The sequence below is a fragment of the Salmo salar genome, chromosome 27 (assembly GCF_965601325.2).
Source record: "Salmo salar chromosome 27, fSalSal1, whole genome shotgun sequence".
NCBI lineage: Eukaryota > Metazoa > Chordata > Actinopteri > Salmoniformes > Salmonidae > Salmo > Salmo salar.
In genome coordinates, this window is record NC_138317.1 from 9,535,717 (window position 1) to 9,548,041 (window position 12,325).

Genomic DNA, 12,325 nt, shown 5'->3' on the forward strand with positions numbered 1-12,325 from the left:
ACAAGGAGCGCTTGGTAATTAGCTCAGTTCAGAACCAGTGATTTCCTAACATATCATTAGTTCCATGTTATTTACCATCACACTACTGGCAAAGAAACACCCACCACACTTTTTATAATTCATTTTTATTCCAAAATACAGTGCTAAACAAATGATCCTACATTTAAACTTGAATAGATATCTCCAAATTAGACTCATGCATCTCTGAGAACCAACTGACACTAACTTTATTTCTCGATGGTAGTACGTTAACTGGGTAAAACTGTTTTTAAAACCATAAAGTGTATTATTCGATTTAAACAGCAGGATGGTATCGATATGATAGGAATGATCAGTGCAACAGTAGTGTGTGTGCGTACGTCAACTGAAATGTCAGTGTAGCTAGCTAGGTGTATTTAGCGCAGGTAAGGAACTAGTTTGGCATTGAACCACTCATCGGTGAACTGGAGGTGATCTCCTTCTGTGGCCAGGAAATCCAGCTTCCCAGCTGCCTCCATCGCTGCCAGTCCCAGACGATCCTTAAAACCGATACCATTCATCAATATAACAAACTACAATCTATATTATTCAAATAGATGGAAATACATGTCTGTTTGAAGATGCGTAAACGTGATGGTTTTACCTCTCGATAGAGAACACTCTCCTGAAGGGTCTCGGTCTCTTTCGCCTGACCCGTTTTCAGAAAACCAAACCACTACAACAAACAGATTGCAAATGAAAAAACATCTTGTTCATTAGCATCAGTAATTCCAGTGTAGGAGGATGACAGTACATCAAGAGAGGATGTGTCCAGTATTTACCTCTGTGTCAACTGGATCAACAACGCTGTCCTGCAAGAACTTGACCATCACAAACTTGTCCAGCAGTTGGAGGTTCTTCTTGTAAGTCTCGTTCACCACCTGTGAGGTGAAATGCAGCAGATAATTTGAATTAAATTGGAATACAGTTATGGAGAGTTCTCAGGAGAATAATTAAGACAAACAGCACTGTATGAACAATCAAATAACGTCTGATTCTGAAAATGAGCACCATACTAACCCGCTCCTGATTGACATCAGCCAGGAAGAGGCTGTGTTTTTTGTACAGGTCGTCATTCAGTGGGTCGTGCCAGTACTGTGCCTGCACCAAGCTGATAAAGACAAGGATTCCAAATGTACCACTAGATAACAGCCACAATACACAAAGCACTTTGTCTTTTCTTTGCGCATCCTCTCAAAAACGTACAGTAACTATGTCATACTGTTAATCTGGATATTGCTGACTTGTCTCAAACAAAACAATTTCCTTCTGAGTTGTAAACCTACACTCACTGTTTTTGCACAGTATCGGTGTAGGCTCCTGAGTTGAGTTTCTTGCGAATCCAGTCACAGATATGGGAGCTCTCTCCAGGGCATCTAGGGAGACCATACACCCCTGTGAATGTGGAGAATAGAATCATTACAAAACTGTCAGGAAGTGAATGAAAAACAATGTTGCTGAATAGTGACAAGGCACTGTTGCCATGGTGCCGTTACCTTGTTGTTGTCCCCCAACAGAGATCAGGGTTTTCATTGGAGGAGATGGACAGCGCTGCGCCACTGCCCTCCTTGGGGGAAAAGAGGTGGAAAGGTGAAGAACTGAGAATGACAGCTTCTTGTCTAATGTATATTCCTCCTCTTACCAGGGATGGGCAACTCCTTGCGGACCGGAGTCGTCGCAGGCTTTTGTTCCACCTCAGCTATAAGACACCTGATTTAACTACATTGGTTGAATAGGTGTCAAAGTGTACTGCAGCTCTCCAGAACCGGAGTGGCCCTTCCCAATCTCTAACATTCTATTAAAAAAACATTCTGAGAGGCTTTGTGAGTACGGATCCAGAGACACTTACAGGAACTGCCCTCCCTGGGAAAAGCCCATGGCATTGTAGCCATCCTTCAGCTTGGGATCCTGGGCCAGCTGGCTGCACACCATGGACACCTGCTCGTTGACATCCATGAAGAAACCATTCTCTGTGTCCTGAGGGGTAGATATGAGGCAAGGAAGTTCATGTTGGGTACGTAACAAAGTTGGCAAACAGGAAAACCACATTTCAGAAAACAGGTCAGCGGTGAGCTATTTTACCCTACAAAGGGCCGGTGAGTGCAAGCGTCGCAGCAACGAAGCAGTAACACACTTGATTCTACTAATCGACTTCAATCAAAGCTTTCATTAGTAGGAACGTGTGCGTTACTGCTTGTCTGGAGCAAAGGCAAGCATCCACACCGGTCACTGCAAGTTATGACTGTCCACCACTGAGCAGGGCCGGAGTTATGGACAGGCCTTAGGGGGCCTGGCCCACCTTACCGTACCTCCTTGCCACTCTAAATAATTATCATTTTTTTGACCGAGATGTGCGCCAACAGAAGACGCTTCAATCACAGAAAAAGCATCCGAGCGAGCAAAACAGCGCCACTCTGTCTCAGTATGTGTAGACCATGTACAGTTGAAGTCGGAAGTTTACATAGACCTTAGCCAAATACATTTAAACTCAGTTTTTCACAATTCCTTTCATTTAATCCTAGTAAAAATTGTCTTAGGTCAGTTAGGATCACCACCTTATTTTAAGAATGTAAAATGTCAGAATAATAGTAGAGAAAATTATTTATTTCAGTTCTTATTTCTTTCATCACATTCCTAGTGGGTCAGAAGTTTACATACACAAAATTAGCATTTGGTAGCATTGCCTATAAATTGTTTAACTGGGGTCAAACGTTTTGTGTAGCCCACAACAAGTTGGGTGAATTTTGGCCCATTCCTCCTGACAAAGCTGGTGTAATTGAGTCAGGTTTATAGGCCTCCTTGCTCGCACACACTTTTTCAGTTCTGCCCACAAATTTTCTATAGGATTGAGGTCAGGGCTTTGTGATGGCCACTCCAATACCTTGACTTTGTTGTCCTTAGACCATTTTGCCACAACTTTGGAAGTATGCTTGGGGTCATTGTCCATTTGGAAGACCCATTTGCAACCAAGCTTTAACTTCCTGACTGATGTCTTGAGATGTTGCTTCAATATATCCACATAATTTTCCTCCCTCATGATGCCATCTATTTTGTGAAGTGCACCAGTCCCTCCTGCAGCAAAGCACCCCCACAACATGAGGCTGCCACCCCCGTGCTTCACGGTTGGGATGGTGTTCTTCGGCTTGCAAGCTTCCCACTTTTTCCTCCAAACATAACGGTGGTCATTATGGCCAAACAGTTCTATTTGTGTTTCATCAGACAAGAGGACATTTATCCAAAAAGTACGATCTTTGTCCCCATGTGCAGTTGCAAAACGTAGTCTGGCTTTTTTTATGGCGGTTTTGGAGCAGTGGCTTCTTCCTTGCTGAGCGGACTTTCAGGTTATGTCAATATAGGACTCGTTTTACTGTGTGTGTGTGTGTGTGTATATATATATATATATATATATATATATATATATATATATATATACACACACACACACTTTTGTACGTCTTTCCTCCAGCATCTTCACAAGGTCATTTGCTGTTGTTCTGGGATTGATTTGCGCTTTTCGCACCAAAGTACGTTCCTCTCTAGGAGACAGAATGCATTGCCTTCCTGAGTGGTATGACGGCTGCGTGGTCCCATGGTGTTTATACTTGCGTACTATTGTTTGTACAGATGAACGTGGTACCTTCAGGCGTTTTCTCCCAAGGATGAACCAGACTTGTGGAGGCCTACAATTGTTTTTCTGAGGTCTTGCCATGACATAATTTTCTGGAATTTCCAAGCTCTTTAAAGGCACAGTCAACTTAGTGTATGTAAACTTCTGACCCACTAGAATTGTGATACAGTGAATTATAAGTGAAATAATCTGTCTGTAAACAATTGTTGGAAAAATTACTTCTGTCATGCACAAAGTAGATGTCCTAACCGACTTGCCAAAACTATAGTTTGTTAACAAGAAATTTGTGGAGTGGTTGAAAAACGAGTTTTAATGACTCAAACCTAACTGTATGTAAACTTCTGACTTCAACTGTATCTGATACTGTCTGGACCAAAAGAGTATGGCATGTCATACTATTTCTGGCCAAACAGCATCAGATACATGGGCTACATATATTAAGACAGAGGGGCGCTGTTTCGCTAACTCGGATGCTTTCTCCGGTGAGAAAGTTTCAGCAGAGAGTAAGAGGGTTCACTATTTGCGAAAATCTGTCCAAAATAAGCCTAATGCGTTTCTATGGGCATAATATGCAGACTTAAGCTTGTCGCCTGCCTTCCCGCCTTTGGGACGACTCCCATTGTTAGGGCGGAGACATGAGCATCTCATCATTATATACAGATCTCAGGTTTCAGCCTCTTGAAGAGTAAAGCAAAGTTGCCAGGTGCACAGTACACTGTTCGGACGATGGCGCGTCTTGTTCAAAAAGCAGGTACTTAGTTCTCTAGAATGCGCACAGCTGTCTCCCGCCAATTCTTGCACATTTCATTGTGTGAATTGTTTGCCCATTGATTGTTTATAATGATCAATTCCCAATTACATACATACAGTGCATTCAGAAAGTATTCAGACCCTTTGACTTTTTCCACATTTTGTTACATTACAGGCTTATTCTTAAATTAATTAAAATTATTTATTCCCCTCATCAACCTACACACAATACCTCATAATGACAAAGCAAAAACAGGTTTTTAGAAAATGTAGCAAATAAAAAATTGGATGAAATATCACATTTACATAAGTATTCAGACCCTGTACTCAGTACTTTGTTGAAGCACCTTTGGCAGTGATTACAGCCTTGAGTCTCCTTGGGTATGACGCTACAAGCTTGGCACACCTGTATTTGGAGTTTCTCCCATTCTTCTCCGCAGATCCTCTCAAGCTCTGTCAGTTTGGATGGGGAGCGTCGCTGCACAGCTATTTTCAGGTCTCTCCAGAGATGTTCGATCGGATTCAAGTCCAGGCTCTGGCTGGGCCACTCAAGGACATTCATAGACTTGTCCCGAAGCCACTCCTGCGTTGACTTGGCTGTGTGTTTAGGGCCATTGTCCTTTTGGAAGGTGAACCTTCACCCCAGTCTGAGGTCCTGAGCGCTCTGGAGCAAGTTTTCATTAAGGATCTCTCTGTACTTTGCACTGTTCATCTTTCCCCTCAGTCCCTGCCACTGAAAAAAATCCCCACAGCACGATGCTGTCACCACCATGCTTCACCGTAAAGATAGTGCCAGGTTTCCTCCAGACGTGATGCTTGGCATTCATGCCAAAGAGACCAATCTTGGATTCATCAGACCAGAGAATCTTGTTTCTCATGGTCAGAGTCCTTTAGGCATACTCCAAGCGGGCTGTCATATAACTTTTACTGAGGAGTGGCTTCCGTCTGGCCACCCTACCATGAAGGGGTTCTTGGTCACCTCCCTGACAAACGCCCTTCTCCCCCGATTGCTCAGTTTGGCCGGGCAGCCAGTTCTAGGAAGAGTCTTGGTGGTTCCAAACTTTTTCCATTTAAGAATGATGTAGGCCACAGTGTTCTTGGGGACCTTCATGCTGCAGACATTTTTTGGTACCCTTCTGTGCCTCGACACAATCCTGTCTCGGTGCTCTACAGACTATTCCTTCGACCTCATGGCTTGGTTTTTGCTCTGACATGCACTGCCAACTGTGGGACCTTACACAGACAGGTGTGTGCCTTTCCAAATCATGTTGAATCAATTGAATTTACCACAGGAGACTCCAATCAAGTTGTAGAAACATCTCCAGGATGATCAATGGAAACAGGATGCACCTTAGCTATCATAGCAAAGGGTCTTATGTAAATAAGGTATGTTTTTTAATTTTAATAAATTTGCATACATTATTAAAAACCTGTTCTCGCTTTGTCATTATGGGGTGTTGTGTGTAGATTGATACATTTAAAAAATCTATTTTAGAAGATGGCTGTCACATAACAAAATGTGAAACAAGTCAAGGGGTCCGAATCTTGTGGACCCATCTTCTACTACTCTCTTCACTGCCTCAGCATAAAAACACCTTCTGCACTACTCTGACCCTGGCATTCTCAACCTGCCTTTCACTCACCAGACACCTCTTTAATTAAGGGTACCCATGGTGATCAGAAGTATCCGGGGAGAGAAAGACAGATTGAGGTGGCCAGGATCAGAGTGGTACAGAAGGTGTCGTATGCTGAAGCAGTGAAGAGTTTAGTAGAGTAAGATGTGTACAAGGCGAGGGATCCTGAGAGGATTCCTGTGAGTAGGCCGAGGCCAATAGAGAGTGATTGGAATAATATTTGTTTCAGTAATGTTGATTTCTTAGCATTCATAGCCATGGTTATCAACTGTACCGCAGAAATGGAACGTAAGTCACAGAAAACAGATGTGGTGGCAGCTGCAGAGAAGTACTTTGGATTACGAGATTTTACTGCAGAAGAGTTACAGGGGTTTTCTGTCCTCCCAGGCCGTTAGCCTGGTGTAGGATTAGATAGGGCACAAATAGTGGAATGACGTGGGGTTTGTTTCTCTTCTTTTTTTCCTTTTTTGTATCGCCAAGTATAATAGATTGTACAGTAGGCGGCGGCATGCACCTCTAACGTTTGTTTGCGGACCGCCATAATACTATAGAAGAAGAAGACCACTTCCTGGATAACTTTGACGAAAGACTATCAGATCAAGTTCACAAATAAAATACATCTTTATGATACCAAGTGTAGGGATTTCAAGGACACTAAAATGAGTTTGAACTCCTGGAAAAAGATCGGGGAGGTAATGGGTATAGATGTGGTAAAGAGGTCAATGGAATGCAGACCGTGGAGATTAGGAGGATGCTGGATTAGCGCACATTCAACAAATCTGAACTAAAAATGTGGATGTTTGTCAAATCCGTCATGATTGATGTATTGTAACAGGCCCACAAAGTGTTTACTAAAATCCGATTTGGATTTCGCTGCATAATATTTAGGAGTTGTCCCTTTTCAGGTTTAGAAAATGTGACTTTAAAATGCTAACTCCCATTCGCATAAACTGGTAGCATTGCTAGCATACAGAAATAGGTCATGGTAGTCAAAGCTGTTTTTAACTGTAATGCAGACAATGGCATGAACATGTATTGGGGTTGACATCCAAGACAGGATAAATATATTGTTTCGGGTGATAATAAAGCATGTTTTGTTTAGTTACTTTTTCCTCAACATGTTTCTCTAATGTTATAGCAAGTCAAGCTAGCCTTATGCAGGGATGCAAACAGGTGACTTTCTTTTTTTTGTTGCACTGAAACATGCAAAAAAAATCCCTGCTAGGGGGAAATGCAGGTTAACTAATTAAACAACAAAGAATATGACCTACATGATCAGTCTCTGTGTGTAAAATAAAAAGTGGTTCATGTGAAACTAACTCACAGCTAAAAAAATGTAAAGAAAGCAATCCAATGTAATTTGTTGCCTAGACTTTACTGCAAATGACACTCAAGTCTTGAGAACAAAACTACACTAATATTGCAGTTAGCCATGACAGCCTTTATAATAGAACGCTTGTGACCATGACAGCCTTTATAATAGAATGCTTGTGACCATGACAGCCTTTATAATAGAACGCTTGTGACCATGACAGCCTTTATAATAGAACGCTTGTGACCATGACAGCCTTTATAATAGAATGCTTGTTACCATGACAGCCTTTATAATAGAACGCTTGTGACCATGACAGCCTTTATAATAGAACGCTTGTGACCATGACAGCCTTTATAATAGAACGCTTGTTCCCATGACAGCCTTTACAATACAACGCTTGTTACCATGACAGCCTTTACAATACAACGCTTGTTCCCATGACAGCCTTTATAATAGAACGCTTGTTACCATGACAGCCTTTACAATACAACGCTTGTTCCCATGACAGCCTTTATATTAGAACGCTTGTGACCATGACAGCCTTTATAATAGAACGCTTGTGACCATGACAGCCTTTATAATAGAACGCTTGTGACCATGACAGCCTTTATAATAGAACGCTTGTGACCATGACAGCCTTTATAATAGAACGCTTGTGACAACAGACACAAATATTGCACTTGGGAAAAAAACATCTTAAAGTAGAAATAGAATGAAACAAACAGGCATTCTATTTTTGCTCTATTATAGAGGCCACTATAGACACCGATCAAGTGCACAAGACTACATGTATGCAAAAATAATGTTCAATGAGTAAAAAAAACATAATCCCTCCTTACTCACACACACAGTTCAACACAGCAAAAATAATATCTTTGGCCTACACTGCACATGATTACATTGTACACTTTCTGCTTGTGGACATCTGTTCTACAATGTGCCAGCAAAAGTGAGAAAGAGGGAAAGTGTGTGGTGTTCCTTTCACCTCTATAGTAGCATCCAGCTTAAGCCAGGCCCATCTTCAGATACACTTGATCCCTGAATCCACTTGTTTAACAAGCAATGCCTCATTTTCACCTAATTCTCTCATTCTGAAAATGAACCACATACTGTAGAGGGAAAACATTAGTTAATAGATAGTGGTTAGTTTGTTAGCTAGTTAATATTTCACACAGATTGCCAGGGTCCAGTAAGCAACTAACGCATTATAACTTGAGGAACGATGTTGTGCTGAAAAGCTCCCCCTGCCAAACCCCCCCACGCGTGAACGCGCACGCACTCAATTCTTCATTGCTGTGACTTGCTTGCTAGTTGAGATTTCTGATCACGTTAGGCTGCGTTTCATTTTATATGTTGGTTTGATCGCGGTCGAGGCACTAGTCATGTCTGCAGTTTTCGGTTTTGCTATTTGTTTCAAGTGTATTAGTCTATAAATAAATCTCTTTGCCAAAATTCATCATCTCTCCCATGTCTTATTCGACTAGTAGTTGTTCTGAAATGTTTATTGCTTGCCTACATTTTACTCCCTCCTCTATGTTTAATATAACAGACATACATGAATTATTCATTTCGGTTGCCTATCCTGACGTGAAGTTTGTTCTATAGAAAGTTTTTGACTCTGTGTGCCATAGAAAGTATTTGAATTTAGTCACAAAATTAAGGAAATTAGAATGGGGGAGGATTTCAGCAAGGCTATGTTCTTGACTGCCAAAATTCTACTAGGCCTTGCAAAGACAAGTTAAAATCCCTGCTTATGGAGCTCGATTTGGCCTCCGGCGGCTCCGCAATTGCATCACACCCTTCGTACGCAGCCTCCGGTCCACATTGCATAAATCGTCCTTTTTTTTGTTTGTTGAGCCATTGGGAATGATAATAGTTCCTTCACAGTATTTGAAAAATCTTCACTAGCTATAGCTCAAGTCAAGACAGACGGAAAGAGAGGCGGACAGGCGGAGTACAGAGATTAATGCTTAGGCTTGATTACCAACAACGACGAGACGGCCTACAGGGAGGAGGTGAGGGCCCTCGGAGTGTGGTGTCAGGAAAATAACCTCACACACAACGTCAACAAAACAAAGGAGATGATCGTGGACTTCAGGAAACAGCAGAGGGAGCACCCCCCTATCCACATTGACAGGACAGTAGTGGAGAGGGTAGTAAGTTTTAAGTTCCTCGGCGTACACATCACGGACAAACTGAAATGGTCCACCCACACAGACAGCTTGGTGAAGAAGGTGCAGCAGCGCCTCTTCAACCTCAGGAGGCTGAAGAAATTCGGCTTGTCACCAAAAGCACTCACAAACTCTTACAGATGCACAATCGAGAGCATCCTGTCGGGCTGCATCACCGCCTGGTACAGCAACTGCTCCGCCCTCAACCACAAGGCTCTCCAGAGGGTGGTGAGGTTTGCACAACATATCACCGGGGGCAAACTACCTTCCCTCCAGGACACCTACACCACCCGATGTCACAGGAAGGACAAAAAAATCATTAAGGACAACAACCACCCGAGCCACTGCCTGTTCACCCCACTATCATCCAGAAGGCGAGGTCAGTACAGGTGCATCAAAGCAGGAACCGAGAGACTGAAAAACAGCTTCTATCTCAAGGCCATCAGACTGTTAAACAGCCATCACTAATATTGAGTGGCTGCTGCCAACATACTGACTCAACTCCACCCACTTTAATAATGTAAACATTTATGAAAAATGTATCACTAGCCACTTTAAACATTGCCACTTCATATAATGTTTACATACCCTACATTACTCACCTCATATGTATATACTGTACTCTATACCATCTACTGCATCTTGCCATCTTGATTTATGTATCACTAGCCACTTTAAACAATGTCACTTCATATAATGTTTACATACCCTACATTACTCACCTCATATGTATATACTGTACTCTATACCATCTACTGCATCTTGCCATCTTGATGTAATACATGTGTAACTAACAACTTTAAACAATGTCACTTTTATATGTTTACATACCCTACATTACTCATCTCATATGTATATACTGTACTCAATACCATCCACTGCATCTTGCCTATGCCGTTCTATACCATCACTCATTCATATATTTTTATGTACATATTGTTCATTCCTTTACACTTGTGTGTATAAGGTAGTTGTTGTGAAATTGTTAGGTTAGATTACTCGTTGGTTATTACGGCATTGTCGGAACTAGAAGCACAAGCATTTCGCTACACTCGCATTAACATCTGCTAACCATGTGTATGTGACAAATAAAATTTGATTTGATTTGATTCGAATGCGATTGAAAGAACCTGAATATCAGGATATATCCTACTGTTTTTATATGTTTGCTTTAGGTTTTATTTTACTTAGTTGACAATGGGAGTTACATGCCTACTGCTGCATTGAACAACAGGCTATCTCTGAGTTCCATGCGCTCATTTCTTCAGCTGCCAATGGCTCACGGTGTATCAATGTGTCCATACAGCTCTTGCATTAGTTGAATTTTAACTTTGAGATTTTTATCATTTTAATTCTGATTTCTATGATTAACATTTACATTTACGTCATTTAGCAGACGCTCTTATCCAGAGCGACTTACAAATTGGTGATTAACTACGCGACGATTGATTTTGAGAAACAAAAACATTATAGAAATATGACTGTTCCACAAAAATGCCCATATAAAAATAATCATAACTGGCACACAGATCGGTAGAAATGGTAGGGTAAATTGGAAGCTTCATCAAATTTGAAACTGGTCTTTCACCAATCACATAGGAGGTCCGTCCGAAAAAACTAGCCTGCCTATGGAAATCAAATGCCCGTCCAACTGATTTGTTTTGGCGCTAGCCCTGCCACAGAGATAGGTTCAAGGAGAGTGGAAAGTACCTGAATGACAGTCTTGCCAATCATCAGGGACAGGACGTCAATGCCAGGGATTGCTTCCTCGATCATCTTCTTTATGGAGCCCATGCTGAGAGGGTTGCAACAGCTGTCTCCTGTGTACAAACAGAAACAAGAACAGGGTCTATATACACTATCTGACATAGCATGACTTATCTAAGGGCCACAGGCAAATATAGGTAGTGGCCCATTCTGCCAAACTGAGAAATGCCATTGCTGTATGTGAAAACATAATGTTCTAGTATTATGCATCTATGTGCTTACCCATTCCATGCCACATAACCAATGGGAGGGTGGCATTGTCAGATCCATGTACCAGGTTGAGGACAAGTAGTGACAGCAGGGGGCCAGCCCCCAGGAGCATGCGGAGAAGTGTGGTCATCTTGAACCCTGAAATCAATATAAAGAGGACCAGAAGGTAAGTGAACTCATGCAAAGTCAATCTATGTAATCAGTCATGTGATACAACAGGAAAGTGGGTGGGCTATTAGCGGTGTTAAAAGGCACAATATGTAATTTCAACAGCCTGGCCCTGGCATTTTGTTTGGTAAACTGTGCGATGGGGCTGGGGAAACGTAATCTCTCAGATGCAGACATAGTCATTATGAATGCAAGGACTGGCAGAGTGTGCCTTTAATGCTGTGATTCTTGTTTGATAGGGTTTTCCATGTTGTCAAAATCATGGAATATGGCTACGAGAGCTTCCCAAAATCAAAGCCAAGTTTGGGGGGTGCCTTTATTCTATAACAAACCAGTTAACGTTAGCTAGCACGCTACGCTAGCTTACCAAATGTGGGAAACTAATGTTAGCTAGCGACGTTATTTTCCTATCTTGATAGTTGCTTGATCAGACATAGATACCTGTCTACATTTCTTGCTAGTCGTGTTTCACTGAATATCGAAACTATACACATTTGCTGAACAATAAACACTCAATCTGAAACAGAGAAATAAACTACTACTTACTTTTCAGAATCGCCACAGTTTGTCACATGACATGCTAGCTACCAGGAAGAAACTTGAGAAAAATCATCGACTTCCACATCATACGGAGCAGCATATCGCGCGCTGTGTACATTACTTT

General features: G+C 41.8%; 1 protein-coding gene across 1 annotated transcript; it reads right to left on the reverse strand.

The window, feature by feature from the left end:
- Nucleotides 1–109: 109 nt before the first annotated feature.
- Nucleotides 110–12,314, reverse strand: LOC106588481 (palmitoyl-protein thioesterase 1). The gene is made up of 10 exons (XM_014177571.3): nt 12,208–12,314; nt 11,506–11,631; nt 11,227–11,336; nt 1,868–1,995; nt 1,515–1,585; nt 1,311–1,413; nt 1,039–1,129; nt 801–899; nt 623–694; nt 110–518 (listed from the first exon to the last, which is right to left on the reverse strand). Exons 2-10 carry the CDS (start codon nt 11,621–11,623, stop codon nt 396–398), a joined length of 915 nt encoding a protein of 304 aa, XP_014033046.1. The 5' UTR covers nt 11,624–11,631; nt 12,208–12,314; the 3' UTR covers nt 110–395.
- Nucleotides 12,315–12,325: the final 11 nt, after the last annotated feature.

Bases quoted from the DNA above. Each gene is read 5' to 3' on its own strand.
- LOC106588481 (XM_014177571.3), bottom strand. From the start codon at position 11,623: ATGACCACACTTCTCCGCATGCTCCTGGGGGCTGGCCCCCTGCTGTCA. The intron at 11,337-11,505 runs GTAAGCACATAG...GTTTGTACACAG, and splicing joins GGTTATGTGGCATGGAATGG to GAGACAGCTGTTGCAACCCT. The intron at 1,996-11,226 runs GTACTTTCCACT...TCTACCCCTCAG, and splicing joins TTGGCAAGACTGTCATTCAG to GACACAGAGAATGGTTTCTT.